Here is a 17,641-nt window from a genome sequence, read left to right as displayed (position 1 = left end):
GCTGGAATAGATATAAAATCAACAGCAAGCATCCTGCTGCCTACAGTTGCCCAGTACAGGGGCATAATAAAGACAAAGAAATAACCTTGGCAAGGTTGAGATGAAAGGGAGGTGGGCGCCTGTCCATTCTCAGTCTTTTTTTTTTTTTATGACTTGACTATGAAATGATACCTCAAGCAGGGGACTAATATTGAGCACCATTGAGATGGGAGGTCAAAGTCTACACAGCCACTGGATGCCAGTAAATTTGACAAACACAGTAGCACTGTTCTGAAGAGCAGCAGAGGAAAGTGAAAATCCAGCTAAGATAATAGCCATTAATGGCAATGAGCTACAAGGCACATAGGGATACTTTAGTCCAAGCGGCAAAGACAGAATGTCCATTTCAAACACAAAAGTTGGCCTCCCTCGGTCTTTTGGAACTGGTTACTTCTGTCAGCTGCTGAGACTAATGGACTATTGGGGGAGTCAAGCTGGGGCACATTCCAAGAGGCATGGACAGATACCAAAGCTCGCCATCTCAAACAGAGCCATTTGGTAAATAAATTACCTACCCGACCTACACTAAATTAGAAATGCAGAAGGCCCAGGACAACCTAATGTGTCAGAAATGCTCATGGTGTCTATATTGCATGAGCAGGGTTGCTATTGGCTACTGTGGAGCTAGCTCAAATATCCTTTATGATCAATAGGTTTCAAGGCGACGTAGGGTCCCGTCCAACCTCTGTGGAGATCGATGAGAGTCTTTCCACTGACAGGCCCATAAAAAGCAGAGTAGCATTTAGTTGAACTGCCTTGCTGCAGAATTGGAATCTTAGTAGCAACAACTTTGGTATTGCTTGACTAGGGAAGTCTTTTAAGTTTTGCTCAGAGCAGGTGGTGTAATTCATTCTTCCCATTGCTAGTCCCTCAATAACGGTTGGAGACTCCAGGATAATTGTCATTGTTGCTGTTTTTTCTCCTGCACATACATCTCCTCCCGACATTCCTGCTGCTTCCAATGGGGTCTCTGTAGCCCGCTTGATGTTTCATTGGCGGGCACAGCTGCGAGCGTGTGCTGCTGTCCCGTTTTCCATCTCCTTGTTGAAACAACTTTTTAAAATAAACTGTCTAAACCATTTGCTTTGGCAAAAAGAGGGATTCAGTGGAAAGTTTGGCAGGGGGAGGAGAGTTGGCAACAAGCTACAGACCTGTTATATCATGAGATGGAGGAGTGATAAGTTGTGGAAATGAATTTATTTTAATGAAAAATATATACCAGCCCGTGTTATAATCCTCCCTCCACCCAAAAACCCACATTTTCCATTTTGCTTTGCCCATGTATCTTCCCCCGAATGGCTTAAGTAATAAGCAAGTTTCTATCCATGTTCCAGTGCCTGACATCACAGAACATCACAAAATAATATGATGATTTTCATATGTGGATTTCAAAGCACTTTACGAAAGAAGCTACCATAAGCACCATTGTTCTCATGTCACAAAAGGAAGCTGAGTCAAAGAGGTTCAGGGTATGTCTACAATGGAATAAAAGACCCATGGCTGGCCCAGGTTAGCTGACTTGAACTCACAGGTCCCAGAGCCTAGGCTCCAGCCAAGCTTGAACCTCTACACCCCTGAACAGCCCCTTAGCCCTAGTCTGCTGACCTGGGCCAGCAGTGGGTGTTTAAATGCTGTGTAGATGTACCCTAGGTGACTTGCCCAGGGTCACCAAAAGCACCAGTGGCAGAATCAGGAATAGAACTCAGGTGTTCTGATTCCCAGGGCAGTGGCCTGTCTTCTGGAGCATTCTGGCTCTTGTGGGTTCAGCCTGTTCAGAAATCTGATCAGTTATGATGTCTGGTCATGAGAGCTTGGGATGTAGTTCTAACCCCAAAGATGTCACTTACAGCAGCATAGCACCTTCCTACACCAGGGGGGTGGGAGGGAGGGACCGATTCAGAGAGAAAAGTACCACCTGCTGAATCACCAGTACTACTGCCTGCAGCATACTGTGTTTGTGGTAGAGGGCTCTCATTCGAGTACTGGGCAGGGCTGATGCTACTTATGCTAGAAGCATCGACAAGATCTTAAGAGGAAGTGATACAAGCTCAATCAATTTATTTGTGTCTGTCCATTGAGAATATAGCATTATGCCTATCAGGAACCCCACAATTACCTGCCACAAATAGGGCCCAAACGATGAAGGCTTGATGGCACCTCAGGGAATAGTTCACCTATCCATGAGCGGAGGGGGAAGGAGTTCATGGCAAACCCATCTTCAGGTCTCTGTGCCCACTGTAGAGGAGACTAAATGAAGGAGCCACCTGTAGTCCAGCATAACCTCACGGAGTGTCTCTGAGATGTGGACTGGGGTTGACACAAGGAGGCATGAAATGCAGCAGATCTGTCTCAGACACTAGGGTGTGTGTAATTCACTATTTCAAATAAGATTAATGTGTCATTTCCCATAAGGCCGACAGTTATCGTAAAGAATTGTGACAGCCCAGGAACACACAGCAGGCTCAGCCTGAGACCCACAGGCATTCAGAGTTAATGGGCAGCCAGCCGGGGATAAGCTGGGCAATCAGAAATTTCCACTTCAACAAGGAGGCCCATTGAGTGGTAATCACCCAGCATGTGATCCTGACCATTTTACACTTCAAAGCTGCTATTAAGGCAAAGGCTGTGGCAATGCATCACATGCTGCTCATGAACTGTAGGGTGGGCACTGGGAAAGTAATGTGTTTACAGTGGAGTATCCTGGGTGGAGATGGTAAGTTCTGAGAAGCACTTGTTGCAAAACTGATACAGTTGGTAGGTAGGTGAAGTCCTAAAATAGAGGGGTGTGTTGGAATGTAAAGGTTTCAGAGTAGCAGCCGTGTAGTCTGTATCCGCAAAAAGAACAGGAGTACTTGTGGCACCTTAGAGACTAACAAATTTATTAGAGCATAAGCTTTCGTGGACTACAGCCCACTTCTTGGTATGCATCCGAAGAAGTGGGCTGTAGTCCACAAAGGGTATGAAGACAGCATGAGGTTTCCTTAGCATCCCATCTTTAGAGATACTTGCATTTAGAGTACTCTACAGACATTAACTAACTCCCATATGAAGTAGAAGATAGGGATCTACCATCCTCATGTAACACACAGGGAAACTGAAGTACAGACAAGACAGTAACTAACACAGGGGTAGTCAATTTATTTTTTGTCAAGGTCCAAATTTCTTGGTCAAGGTATAGTCAAGGTCCAAACTCCAGAGAAAATAATAATAAAAAATTAAGTAAATAAGATTTTTGGGGTCCGTTCAAAAGCATCTAGCAGTCTGGATTTGGCCCGCGGTCTGCCTAATGACTGCCGCTGGACTAGCAGAAGGTCATATCAGTGGCAGAGTTGGGTCTAGAATCCATTCTTCTGGTTCATATTCCTCTGCTCCCACTTTTTCTGAGTGGGAGCCAGAGAGAAAACATTTAATTAAATAAATCATAATTTTGTTTCAGAGTTCATTTGTTACCTTTCGTATAATTGTAGCTTGGTATGTTTCTACCTTTCATATTTCATTGTTTTACAGTAAGCGGATGTGGCATCATGAGGTTTCAGAGTGCATCCAGGACAGTCCTTCCTCAACATTACTTCAAAATCTAGAACCAGTTATATTTATAAGACTCTCCAATAGTTATTTTTCTTTAACAAGGGTATTGTGCCTTTAAGGAGACAGTGGAACTCTGTGACTCCATTTAGTGGCAGGAGCAATGACCAGAGCATCCCTGCTAATGTAGCAAGAGTAGCTGGTGCAGGGGGGAGGGATAGCTCAGTGGTTTGAGCATTGGCCTGCTAAACCCAGGGTTGTGAGTTCAATCCTTGAGGGGGCCACTTAAGGATCTGGGGCAAAAATCTATCTGGGAATTGGTCCTGCTTTGAGCATGGGGTTGGACTAGATGGCCTCCTGAGGTCCCTTCCAACCTTGATATTCTATGATAGCCATTGGGAAAATAGCAGCCAGGAGTGTAGAGTGTGTGCCTGCAGGTTCCCCCCCTTTTGAGGGAATTAAAAATGGCACTTGGGAACTACACACATGTTATATGTAGGCAGGATTCAAGAGGCCCAGGAAAGGGGGGACTAGGCAGTACTTACGTACTCTGTGGGATTGCCCCTCCACTGGTTTAAACCAGTTTAGTATTTGTGCACCATCTCACTCACCTTCCCGAAGTTCTATAATCCAGAGCAATGTTAAGATTCATTCAATTTCTGCACTGGTGCTCCCATCCCTACCTACAAGAACCCCTGTGACAAACACTGACCATGGCTAGATGTAATGACTGCCCATTGTGTGGTGTTGCTAGGGACTAAACCCAGGATCTCCAGTGCTAAAAGCACAAGCTTCTGTCACTTGAGCTAACAGAGCAACTCTTCCTGCTGGCAGCAGTAATAACCTCTTATCCTTTGTGATCTAGATACTAGTAAGAAACTGTACAGAGTTGAGGATTTGGATTCTGGCCCACCTTTGAGTAAATAAGAGTCATTCTGGCAAATTTTGTGGGAGTTCAAAGGGCAGGAAATTGCCTAGAACAAGAGAGTGACCATTTTTGTGCACGTTTTGTGTGGGGAAGAATGTCGCTGGTCTTGATTTGTGCCTTACTTTTTAGTTCTCTGCAAACCACGGCAATGAGTTAAATGAGAAGGGAATCCCTGACTAGGTCTGTTCCCCGTGGTCGTAGAATGTTCTGGGCTCTTTGTTCTGTGCGCGATGACAGTGTCTGTGCACTATGGAGTCTCCCTTCTTTCTTCACCCCTCCCCCTGGCCTCCCTTGGCTGATTGGTCTCTAATGGTAAAAAGAGAGAACTAAGCAAAGGGATCTTCTTTTTCAGGTTCCAAAGGGGCTGTCTCCACAACCTCTGGCGTGTCTCCCTGGGGAAGGGCTGGAGTCCCCAGCAGTCAAAACATATAATGCTTACTCTCTACCATAATTTTCTAAATATATATGTCCAGAGATGGGGGTTAAACTCAACACCATTGCCAGCCTGCATTTGCACCCTACAGTCTCTGATTCTCGGCTACTGCTGCTATGCCTCTTGTCATGCTCACAACTTGTGCTGCTTGCAGCAAATTTTGTTTAATGTCAGCTACTCTGAATTTCTCTGTTGTTTGGGCTTTTTTGCCAAAAAGCAACTGTTTACAAGAACTAGCCTATCGCTGCAAACTGCTTTGCACGAGCCTGGCAGGAAGAGCAAAGGAGAGGGAGCATGGGGAGAATCGCAAAATTTCACAGGCACTGCCAGAAAGAAACTGTTCCTTCATCTGTCAGTCCTAGTGCAGCCATCAGAGTTGCAGGGGCTTCTGAGGCAGGATCCCAGAGTTTCTCGCTCATTTCCTGTTTGGGATACAAACTGCACAGCTCCTGGTCTCTCTCACATTCTATAAAAACACCCAAGTGGGGAATGGGCAGCTGGATTATCACCCCATGGACCAGGACCGTTGTCATTTGTATTAATTGGATGTGCACCTGAAGCACTTTGCAGTGATCAAATGCAGTGAATCTATAGCCTGCAAGAGTCATGGTGTGGTTTGACGACGGTGTGTCTGTGGAGAGGGTATGAACATCTACACTGGGGGAGTGTGTGGATATGTATGTGTTGGCTGAGAGTGCCTATGGGTGCTAGTGTGTGCGTGGATCAGTGTTGGGAGCAAGAGTATCGTCAAGAGGGCGTATGGCTCTGTGTGAGTATCGGCGGCAGGGCATGTGGGTGCGTGCGAGTTTATGGCTGTGTCCGAGTGGATCCGTATGATGATGTGTGGGTGTACTACTAATGGCGTGTCTGTGTCAGGGCTGCAGGGCTCATGACCCAGAGCCAGACTTTGCTGTGACTTCACCACAGCCAGATCAAGGCTGCCCTGTAACTGAAGTCCTGCCAGTTGGCAGCTTCCAAATGCTTCCTATAGCCTCAGCATTCGCCTTGTAAAATAAAGGCCACTTCTGATGTTTCCGCTCTCTTTTAAGTCCGCCTGGGAAAGCTGGCTGCTTTCCTTACCCTCCTCGCCTGCCCTGTCTGTTCGCAGCCTGGTTTCTGCCAGGCAATTCCCTTTGTTTGCTCAGCGGTCTCCACAGTGAGGGATTACACCGCAAAAGGCCAATGACGGAACACACTGTCATGATACGGCAAGAGTCCCTTAACCCAAGCCATGTTATCAATTGATCCAGAAGGGAGAGATGGGGGGAGGAGGCTCATTCGACCAGGCACAGTTTAGCACTCATTCCCTCATTGGTTACAGTGATGTTGCTGAGGTGTGGCTGCACAGCTGCTCTCTGAAATGACTCTGTGGCCCTCAGGCACTGGGCATTTTTTTTTTTTGACGTTGGTGCTTAACTGGTGCCCTCCAAATCTGCCTGCAAATGCCAACTGGCTAGTTAGGGGAGCAACTTCTTTAGGGGAGAGATCAAATGGCCTTTCCTTAGCTACCAGGGGATTGTGGAGGCGATTTCCCATTGGCCACAAAAGAACCTGAAGGGGCTTGTGTGGTGCAAAGCCATCCCTAGGCTTTATTTCCTTGACCCCTTGAACAGCCCCTCTAATTGCCATGCTCGTGTTCTGTTCTTCTCCCTGTCTGACAGTACGCCAAGGCGCTGAAGCATTTTGGAGAGAATGAGGGCAAGATGCAGCCAGATGAATTTTTTGGCATCTTCGACACCTTCCTACAGTCGTTCACAGAGGCCAAGCAAGATCTGGAGAATATGAGGAAGAAGAAAGAGGAGGAGGAGCGCAGGGCACGCATGGAGGCCATGGTGAGAACCCGGGGGAGGAGGCATCGGGGAGGGGATGCCTCTTTCCTTGTTCTCAAGAGAACAGGGGCCAAGTGAGACGATTCCCCTGCTCATGTTCCATCCCTGCCACTGCTTCAGACACCACCTCTCACTGTCTCCTTTGCTCCCGCAAGCCTGGCTCTCCTCCACCTGTCCCTCATTTCTCATCTCCTCTCCCAGCTGCCTGTCCTCCCACTCCCTCTCCTGCCAAAGTGCTCCTTGGCTGTGTGCTTTCCCTCCCGCTGCAGGCCTTGTTATTGACACAGAGTTCTCAATCATCAGGGGCAAGCATTTGGTGGCTGCCTTGAAATCCCAGGGCCGACAAGAGGGGCTTCCAGCCCCCAGGGGTCTGTTCTGCACTCTTCTCCCCAGAAAGGTTGTGCTGCCCTGTCAAACCAGGGCATGCTGTTCCAGCCTCCAAGCTGCCTTCTTGACATCTGGGTGCCCCCCCTCCCCACACCTGGAGATTGCCATCCGGCCATTGGGCTGCCTCCCCTGCACACCTGGGGGATACCGTCCTCCTTAAGACTGATATTCCTGTTTTGAAGCACTTGGCACCAGATCCCACGCAGTCCTGCCAACTGGGCTGCTTCCGTTCAGACTTGATTATCATCTGTTCTGTGTCTGTCCCCGGACAGTGTGTTGTGACACAGGAGCACACTGGCGCCTGCCTTGCAGATACCAGCAGCCTTTCCCCCGGCTGCCCTCAATGCCATGGTTACTCAGGCTGCCTTCGGCCCTGACAGGGCAGGGAGAACGTGCATGCATCATTGATTCTCCTGCTGGAACTCCGATGTGTGGGTCCCGGGGGGGTTGGGGTGAACTAACCTCCCACGTTCCTGAGACCTGAGAACAGCTCAGCATTCCTCTACCTCCTTTTGTGCTGCCAGCACTTTAACTCCAGCAGCTACTGCAACCCAGGGCTTGTTTAGGAGGATTGCTGCTTTGAGCTTTTATTTATTTATTTATTTATTTATTTATAAACCACTCTGTTTGGCTTGGTTCAGAGGTGGAGGGGGGATTAAGGAGAAATCCCAGGACTTCAGCATCGTCCTTGGAGTTGCTGTACGAGGGGCTTTAAAATGCCAGTACTTGGCATCGATTTATTAGCGCTTAGTATTTAAAAGTGAAGTGGTCCATTGTAAAAGTATGGGTATTGTAGGTCAACAGCCTGGGATAGCAGGAGGGCTGCAGGGGGCATGTGGGCAGAGCTATGTGTGGGGAGCCAAGGGCTAGGATGGCACGGGGTGGGGGAGAGGGAAGACTCCAGGTCAGGGGTGAGGGACACAGGCAAAGCTGTGTGTAGGGAGCCCAGGGCTGGGATAGCAGGGGGTGCTGCAGGCCAAGGGTGTGGGGCACTGACAAAGCTGTGTGTGGTCAGAATTGGAATAGCAGGGGATGTTGCACATTGCAATTTAGGTTTATTTCTGTGGAGGTTGGTGGAGGAGGGGTATGTTTCCCCATGTCCTGTATTCAAACTTGATGGGATCCCTCTTTCCAGAAAATCTTTCCCTGTTGTAACCCACTCTCCTGAATGCCTCCCATCAGTCACCATGCTTCAGGGAAGAGGTAGTGAATAGGACCCCTTCACTGACCTAGAGAAGGGTTGTAGTTTATATATGGAGATGCACCTTCTGCATCCCAGGGGCTGACACAGAGAATGAGAGCATCGCGGTTGGGTCTGTGCATGTGGGACAGATCACCAGCCCTAACCCAAGGAGCCAGCCAGTGCTGGGGAGTTTAGATGGACGTTAGCGAGACAAACTCATATGGACAGACTCCTTGCTGGTGTCACTCCAGGGAAGCAGGGCATCACCCAGGGAAGAACTCGGCTAGTAAACTTATAAAAAAAAAAAAATCTACTGTTCTTTTTCATTACTGATGCTGTTAGTTGACTTTCTGCATCTCCTTCAGGTTGGACAGTTCAATTTGGCTGGTCTACTTCACTTTGTTTATAATTGGCTTCTCTTTCTTGATCTCTTTCTGTTGCCTTTGTGTTCCCATCACTGTAAGAGACTGACTCCATCCCAATGCATATGGTTTGATTGAATAACCACATTTCTATTCCTATTTGGGTTTATCAGCACACCCTGTGCTTAGTTTGGGGCCTAACCTACATCTCTCTACATTCTCTCCTCTTTTCAGCTATGGGCTGGACTGTAACCTTCCACCCAGTCTGAATAAGGTGTAGCATGTGGCTGCCACTGCCCCAAGAGCAGACATGAACCAAATTGTAACTCTGAGTTTGGTCTCTGCTTCTCCCTTGCTCCAGGAGGGAAGTATCTGCAAATTACTTGCTTCCCCCTTTAATGCTGGGTTCAATGCAGGGCTGGTGCATTGGGGGGAAAGGAGGGGTAGATAAGACTCCACCCACTCTTACCCACCTGCACAGGAGAATAGAGGAGCAGCCCAGTATGGCTGCTATCCCCCACACAGGATCAGGCATAGGGTTTGAGGGGGTTTCTTATGCTTCCTTTCTCCCCCGTGTGCAGCAGGGCTCAGAACTGAGCCCCCCCTCTGTAATCTAGCTTTCCACATCATGCCAATCACTGTGGTATCTTAGTGCCTGCTTGACAACGTCCCTTAATAATACAATGTTCTGTCCAGCCCCAGCCAAGCCTAAATCCATGTGTCTTTCTCAACAGCTGAAAGAGCAGAGGGAGAAAGAGAGGCGACAAAAGAAAGCAAAGGCCGGCAGCATCTCCGAGGAGAGTGGGGAGTTCGACGACCTGGTGTCAGCCCTCAGGTCAGGCGAGGTCTTCGACAAAGACTTATCCAAGCTCAAGCGCAACCGTAAGCGTTCAGGGAACCAAGGCTTGGAGACGAGTCGGGAGCGGGCAGTGACCAAACTAAATTATTAACAACACAAGGAAGGAGGGGATGTTAAAAGAAATAGAACCAACCCAAAGAAGATGATGACAAAGAACAAACCAAGAAAGATGAATGTGTGTGACAGCAATTGGCTGATGGTTGCCCCCAAGGGCTTACCCAGCCCGTAGCTAGAGACGTTACTTTTTCATGACCAACTTTCCTCCCCTCCCGCCGCTCCCCCATGCGTCTAATGTGGAATGGCTGTAAAAGTGCCTCTGTGGAGCCAGCAAACTTTGTGACTGGGCCGTTCGGATCATTGGTTGATTTGCTTCTGGGAGTCTTGCCTCCAAGCTCAGCAAAGGCCTATTGATGACAACAGGAAGCACTTGGGCCTTGTGGACCACTCAGCAGCTGGGGGAAGATCATTCGCTGTGTGCCAAAGTACAAACAAGTAGTGTTCTCTGTCTGTTGAGACTAAGCAAGACCATCACGTCTCAGGCTGGCTCTGAACACACCTGACGCTTTCTCGAGATCTGGAGCAGCCTTCGGGAGTTTGCCATGGAGTTCCTTTCCAGAACTGGATTTACAAAGAGTCATTGACTAGAACCTGAAAAATGCTTTTGATCTCATGTACTGTGTATTTTTATTTGTGCTTTTTGTGCCCTTTAGTAGCCAAAGCAAATGACGCTCAGAGGGGAAGGATGGGGTTTGGAAATGAGATGGAATCCTGGCTCGAAATCCAATAATCAGAATTGATAAAACCATTTACAAAACTTTTTTGAATTCTTTTTTTTTTTTTTTTTTTGTTAAAGCCATTTTCTGGAACCTGTTGAAGCTTCTAGGGACGTTCTAGAACCTGAAAAGTTGGGAGAGAGTGAAATACATGTTCTAGAATGGGTGCTCTGCATTGGAGTCTAGAAAATGAACCCACAGCTGATCGGGGCCAGATCCAGATGCTCTTAGAGCCTACTGCCATTGCCCAAGGGTAGGAGGGTAATAGCCACCCAGTGCTGATAATTTCATACCGCTTTTGCATCATTTTGTTAGTGCAACCCAATGGAAATTGGGAACTGTATGGGATCATCACAAAGTCCTAAATAAAGACAGTCGAACGGGGTCACTGACAGTGGAAATGGGATATTTTTTTCCATTTGGTGCCTGCTACAACTTTATTGGAACTAGAACTTGCATCTAGGAAGTTGGCCTTCTCAGCAAACCCCTGCGGGAACCATAAAACATCATAATATGTGAAGATGTCCAAGGACAGCCATGTTACCCAGGGTCTTTGCCACTTGGAAGGTGTTGCTTGCAATGAAGGTGCCATAAACAAGACAGGAATTAATCAGGAGGACACAGATCTGAATGGGTTGAGGGCTTTGAAAATTTGTGTTAATAGGAAATTTTTTATTAAAAAATAAAAATGTAAAGCACACAGCCAAAAACAAACAAGCCAACAAGAAAGACACTGACTATTTTGTTGCTATTTCTGTTCACCTTCATGACTCTAGCAATGAGACTAGCTTATGCAGGTTGTCATGGTTTCTTTTGTCTTGTCTTCCTTAAGTGAGCTTTTTGGTTATCTTCCCACGGAGAGAAAAAGGAGGAGAAAGAAAGGAGTGTTCTGGATGTGATACTGGATGAGAAAAAGAGACCCATCCTCTGCAAAATATGCATTAAAAAAACAAACAGCAGGAAATCTCGCAGAATCTGGAGGAAGTCAGAAACAGCTCAGTTTGTCACTTTAATTACTTGGCTTTATTTTTCTCCAAATGTCACTTAATCTCAGGCTCAGCATTGAGTCTGCAGGACAAAACTCCGTGCCCCAGGCACACTGCCTGATCAGTATTATATTCAGACAACATCGGGGAAACACACTATGGAGGTTCTCTGAACTCTTGGAAGGTTAAATAATTATGTAAACTATGGAGATAAGAAAAAAGTTTAAAACTGTAATGTTGTTTACTGTATTTTGAGTCTCCCACCCTAGAATTTCCCTATTGACGACATTCCAGACCACTGCACCTCTGCAGAATACTCATGGTGAAGAGCTGGTATCTTACAAGAGCTGCATGCATTCTCCTTCAGTATTATTCCCTTCCCCCTCGGGGATTAGCAGTTAACAGAAATGTCCATTGTGGCAGACACAGGCACCTTTTATGAGAGAGATTTTGTATTTTCAAACCGGGTTTTGAAAGCTTAAGGAAAAAAAACCTCACATTTTTAAGCAATTTTTTAAAAACTCCAAAATAGATTTTAAAAAAATGTCTTTTGTAAATTATATTCACAAGCTCCTTGCTCCTCCGTACTAGATCAGTGCTCTATTCCAACACTATTTTTTTAAAGCATGCCATATAACCCACCCTGTGAGAGCCATATGAGATTGTAATACATGCCAAATTGGTATACATTGAGTTTAGGTTTTGGTAGTCTCCAAATTCCAAGTCTGAGATTTTTAAGCCCTGGTGTAAGCAGGTGTGACTCCATGGTTTCACTGGCCCCCAGTCTAAAACTAATCCATTTTATAAGGAAAATTCAACAGGGGTTGAGATGTCAAAGAAAACTCTGCTCAGGGGAAGAGCCTTGAATTTATGAGCTAGCATCTCCCCATCCTGTGCTTATCACCAGCAGGTTTGCGTTAGGCTTTCTGACACTCTAGTCACCTTGCAATGCCATGAATGTAGCAAAGGCAGAGAGAGGGAGGTTATGTTACAAAGAAGCCCACTGTCCATTCATCAGAATTGCACAATCCAGCCCAAGATTTGCAGAGATCTCTGTGCAAGAGAGTCAAAGGGAACTGGTGAAATCTTCCAACTCCCAGACTGGTGCACAAAGCACATAGGGTAGGGTCATACCAGGCAGCTGTGGGCCGAACTGTGGATTTAGATTATTGTGACTGAAAAGCCTATAGGAGTCCATACACCTTCTAGATCTACTCCAGCTCCATTTTCTCAGCATCAGGTGTTTGAGTCTCTGATGCTTTTTTGCTTGAGTCTCTGATGCTGGATCAAGGCTGCATTCTCCATCATAAGGAGCCTTCAGCGCGTTCCCCTTCTCTGATCACCTGCCCATAGCAAAATGTTCTTGGGAGGAGGAGGCCCCTGGTCAGGGCTTGGAGACACTTGCGTTGAGTCATGAAGGTTGGCAGCGTTTCCTACCACTGACAGGTGGCAACAGGGAGAAAGACCTGATAACATGTTTTCATGGTATGCGAAGTAGCTGGTCACATGGGAAGGGAGGAGCAGCTGGCCCTGCCCTGGAACCCACCTTCATGCTGGGACCACATTCCATCTTGATTTTAGACCAAGGGTTGCTGTGACCAGTGCAACTTCCTTGTGCCATTTAAACACAGCTCTCTGGAGAGCCGCTAACTGGCTGAGGAAGGAAAATGGAGGTTGCGCTGCCCTGCCTAGTCTTTGTTCTCAAGTGAATGAGTTTGTATTAGCAGAGCCCCACAATGCACAGGATACGGGCTGTAATCGCTGACACAGTGACTGACATGCTGTGAGACCATAAGAACCCATAGGAGCTCCATTCTGGGTTTTTGGTTGGTGGTTGTTTTTTCCCTTGGCTGAGTCTAGGAGCCAGCGTTCCCCAAGATTTGAAATAAAATGTCCATTTCCCCTGAACAAAAGCATACGAGTGTTGGAATTGAAGGGGGAGAAAAAGAACAGTTAAATGAAGGGGATGAGTCTGCAATGCTCTCCCAATTTCCCATCTTCCCTAGTCCCTGGGATCTGCTCCCCAATCCGAGACTTGCCCTGCAATGTCATAGGGGCTCTGCTGCTTTTCCACCACCCCCTGTGCTCCTCTGCATCTTGGCTCAACCCAGCCCTGCGGCATCCCAGGAGCTGTCCCATCTCCACCTGCTCTGGTCCTAGCTCAGCCCTACCAGTCTACACTAGCACTCCTATCATTGCAAGCACCAGTGGAGCTGCACCAAGCTACAGCTGTGGAAGAGTTTCCCTGAAACAGAGTAGGTGCAGCCTCAGTTTTTCCCTTGTGGGAACCTAATAGCATGTTTACCTTAAGGGGATCAGTTGCAATCACAGAGTCCTGCACATCTGTGGACCTGCCCTTGATCTCACAGCTCCCGGACTTGCTGCTAGAACCAAAATCTTCTCGGCCATTGCCTTGGTAACCCCCAAGTGCCTCACTGCTGCCCAGGCCTTGCTCCACCCCACTCTGATACCTCCATGATCCTTCTGGGTAGGAACGTTTGTAGCGTGCAGCTGGCCCTTTTGGCTCATTCTGCATGGAAGGAAAATGGGGAACAGCACCGGCGTGGCTACGGACCTTCCTGTCTCCTACCATTCCATTCAGCCTCCTACAAGAGCTGCTCACACACAGCCCTGGGGTAGCATGTTGGTAGGCGGAAAGCAGCAGCCCACCGGAGGGCAGCTTTAAGTACTGCCTCTTTCTTAGCTTAACCGAGGCACCTCCTGAAGCCTTCCCAGCAGCTCTTTCAGAGTACTTAAACCCTACGCCAGCAAGAAGGATTCAGCCACTCTCCCAAAGACCTTCCTGCCAGCCCTAGAGGGATGCTGACAATGGGCCCACTATGCACCAGCAAATCCCAGGGAAGGAAAGGCAATGGGAAACAGATCAGGAAGGCCAGAGCACGTGCAAGGTGAAGAGGATGAGCTCGCAGGAGAACCTATCTGGGGTAACTGCCAGTAGAGCTGGGATTTGGTTAATTCCAGTGTCACACTGGTGCAAACCTTGGCAGAGGTCTCAGGCAGTGAGAGGTCCCCCCACCAGGGAACCAGGTTACAGTAGCTTCAACTTCTTCTGCAATGGGGCAGCTGTAAGGGGCCAGCCCAGCCCCAAAAGTGGATACGCTGAACGGACAGAGGTGTGTGCCAATTGAGCACCCTCCTGAGCTCTTCCCACTTTGCACAGCTCCTCTGGATCCGTGGCAGAGTTTTTAGCCCAACTGAGGGTAACGTTGCCTGTCCCCCCTTGAGCCAAGTCCCTCCCCTGGAGTCTCTCTGCTACAGAAGAGTGTATTTTCTATCTCCTTAAATCTGGCCCCCAGGGTCCAAGTCCACCCTTAATTACCCCTGTGCAAGCCCATTGTTGTTAGAGGGTTGCCCCAGGTGACCACAGAAAAGTTATTAGCACAAGTGCTTAGTCAAGTCCCTCCCTGGCTGTCTCTGGTCTGGGTCACACTGCGGAATCAGTCACATTTCCAGAGACCAGGACAAATAACATCAAAGCAGCTCCACAACATGGGAGCAGAAAGGCCAGTTCACGTTCTGCAGCTGACTAAAGATCCAGGCACCAAATCCACTTCCCTCAGCCCCTACCCCAGCGGCAGCAGCAGGACTAGTGCTTAGTGGCTAGAGACTTCCCAAGGGGAAGATGGCTTGGGGGTTCTTCAGAAGCATTTCTGTAATGTGCTCGGGGTGTCCGAGGAAGCGAGAAAGGTTGTGAGGGGCCTTGTGGGAAAGAGATGGGGTGGGCATTTCTGTGACGGTCAGCCTCTTTTGGAGGAATGTTTCCTCTCTTCAGATGCGCTTGCACTCTGAGCTGGGTGTGGAGGGGGAGGCGTGTGTCCGAAGTGTCTTTGAGGGGAATGGAGACGGGTTGTACAGTTCATGATGTACATGATGTATGCAGTTTTGTTTCTGGGTAATTTTTTTTTTTAATTTTGGTTAAATGTTTTTAAAAAGAATTAAGGTTTTTAGGAAGCTCTAGGGGGAAGCTGTAAATCTGACACCTCTATTTATTTTGCCTTATTTTAGTTTGCTATGTTGGCATGTATGCACCGCACTACAGCAACGACTATTGAGACTGTGCCAGGGCATTACACCAGCTAGCCGGTCTGCTGGGCAATTCTGGGCTGGGCTGCATGTCTTCCGTTGGGTGGGGGAAGGAAGGAGAAAGGGAGCATTCCCTGGGGTTTTGTATCCCCATTGGCCCATGCTTCCCTGAAAGCAGTGAGCTGGCCCCAGTGATGTCAAACCCAGAAGAGCTTTTTCTTTTAGACCGATTACAGATCTGTTACTTTCATGCACATTGTGATTTTATTTTATCCCAATCCCGATCAGTGGGCTAAAAGGTATTCGCACTCTCCTCAAACTCCGCCCACAATCCCCAGTTCTGCCCATCATCCCAGTGGAGCAGGATGTTTCTACAAAAGTGCTTAACACAGAACAATGTTGTCCTTTAAATTGTCATCATTAGGCTTCAGAGTTACCAAGTTGCTGGGACAAACTGAGACAGTCCTCACCACTCCGAGCTATCACTCCTTTCTGGCTGCAGTCTCTTGGAGACAGCATATTTTTTTTTACAATTTGGGAAGATTTTATTTACAACTGTAAGGGTTAGATTTTTTGTTTGTTTTTTAATGTAAGTTTAAATCCTGCACATACATCTCCCATGGATTGGCTTCACTCAACTACTGATTCCAATGGGCAGCTTGATTAATGCTACTTAATCCTTATGGGACTTATGGCAAAAACAAAGCTGTCCAAATTTTGCTTTACATAGCACCTGTGAACTCATAGGGCTGCATGTGTTTGCCAGCGCAGAACGAGGCCTATGGGTTCTTTAATGGTGGTGTCTTTAAGATACTTCAGAGAGTCATAAAGCCCTTCACCATGTTGTTCTCATTCTTGGAGGAACACTCTATAGATCTTTAAGGCAGATTCTTCTGTTAACAGTATAAATCCAGATCAGCTCCAGTGTGGTCAGGTCACTCTGCCCTGGATTTACACCAGTATAACTGGGAGCAGCATCTGACTCCATTAGTTTGCTTTTGTGTTGCCTACAGCATGTTCCACAAATTCCATACAGTACATTGTTAGGCGGGCTTATCACCAGCAGCAAGCCCTCTGTGCCCAGCTATCATCCACCCTTCTAACCGCCATCTGGAAAGGCTTCCTAAAAAAATGTCACAGTGCTGAAAGGAAACATCTGATGTTTCAGATCAGTGCTTGCTCCTGCTAGGACCTCATCTCAGCCAGCCTTCTCACTTCCTTGCATTAGGTTTAGCTTGAAACTTGCTGGCCACTTTTGGATTCCCCCACATGCAAAATTAGAAGGCACAGTGCTGCCCGCAGGAGCTGGGGAGAGGTCCGGTGCTGCTGTAATGCCTTAGTGTATCCTCATTTCTTGGTCAGTTTAAGACTATAAATGAATTAAATGTAAAAAACCTGTAGTGTCCTTTTTATCTGCACCTTTTTATAAGAATATACTGTAATACTTAAAAAAAAAAAAAATTAAAGATATATTGCCCCCACTTTGTTGCAGTGAATTATTTTATGGTTGAATTTTCCATGTGCTTTATTGGATGTCAGCTGGGCACATTTGATTGATAGGTGTGTGGGGGGTGGGGAGGATGTTCTAAGGAAGAATCCCAGTTTTGGGCGCTTCCATGTAAGGCTCTATCTTTCTATGACCTTTCTTTGGGCAAGAAGACATGACTGAGAACACTCTCTTCGGAGTCCAACGGGTACACAAGGTGTCCACTGCCCACTGTTGAGACAGTACAGCCTTGATTTCTGTTACCCTCCACTGCAGGGATCTCAGTGCTGGGAGCAAGCAACAAACCAGGATTAGAACTTATGCTTCCCCCATGGCATTGTAGAGTACTAGCCACCAGCCCAGCCCAATCCAGTCTCCTCTTTGGAGGATTGTTTTGTTGGTAGCCCTTTCAAAGACCTATCCTGTTCCATTCTGCACATGAGAGGGCAGAGAGTTAAAGGCCCAGATCCACAAAGGTGTTGCAAAGCCGAATATTGCAACACATCACTTTGCAGCACCTAGAAAATCAATGGAACAACCCTGGGCGCCACAAAAGCTGTTAGGCGCCAACCCTCTACAATGAATAGAGAGAAATAGATGCCCGGGCCTACAGTACAGGGTTAGAACAACATAAGCTGCCTTGTGTTGACCTAGGTGTGGAAGTGTCTTCACTTCAATTTGGCTCCCACCGACGTAAGTGACCCTCTACACCGATTTAGTAACACCACTTCCCCGAGTGGTGTAGAGTTATAGTCGATGTGGTTAGGTCGACACGTGTCAGTGTAGACAGCGTTGCTTATGTCGACT

General features: G+C 47.4%; 1 protein-coding gene across 6 annotated transcripts in view; it reads left to right on the top strand.

Moving 5' to 3' along the window:
- Nucleotides 1–16,829, top strand: part of DAAM2 (dishevelled associated activator of morphogenesis 2) — a 245,228-nt gene extending 228,399 nt beyond the window's left edge. For all 6 annotated transcript variants that reach the window (XM_034764798.1, XM_034764800.1, XM_034764799.1 and 3 more), the window contains 2 exons: nt 6,587–6,757; nt 9,421–16,829. In XM_034764798.1, coding sequence (XP_034620689.1) covers nt 6,587–6,757; nt 9,421–9,636 — 387 coding nt within the window. In that variant the 3' untranslated portion in view covers nt 9,637–16,829. The remainder of the gene's footprint in view (nt 1–6,586; nt 6,758–9,420) is intronic.
- Nucleotides 16,830–17,641: the final 812 nt, after the last annotated feature.

This window comes from Trachemys scripta, chromosome 3, assembly GCF_013100865.1.
Source record: "Trachemys scripta elegans isolate TJP31775 chromosome 3, CAS_Tse_1.0, whole genome shotgun sequence".
Classification (NCBI taxonomy): Eukaryota; Metazoa; Chordata; order Testudines; family Emydidae; genus Trachemys; species Trachemys scripta.
This window is presented reverse-complemented; position numbering and strand designations above follow the sequence as displayed.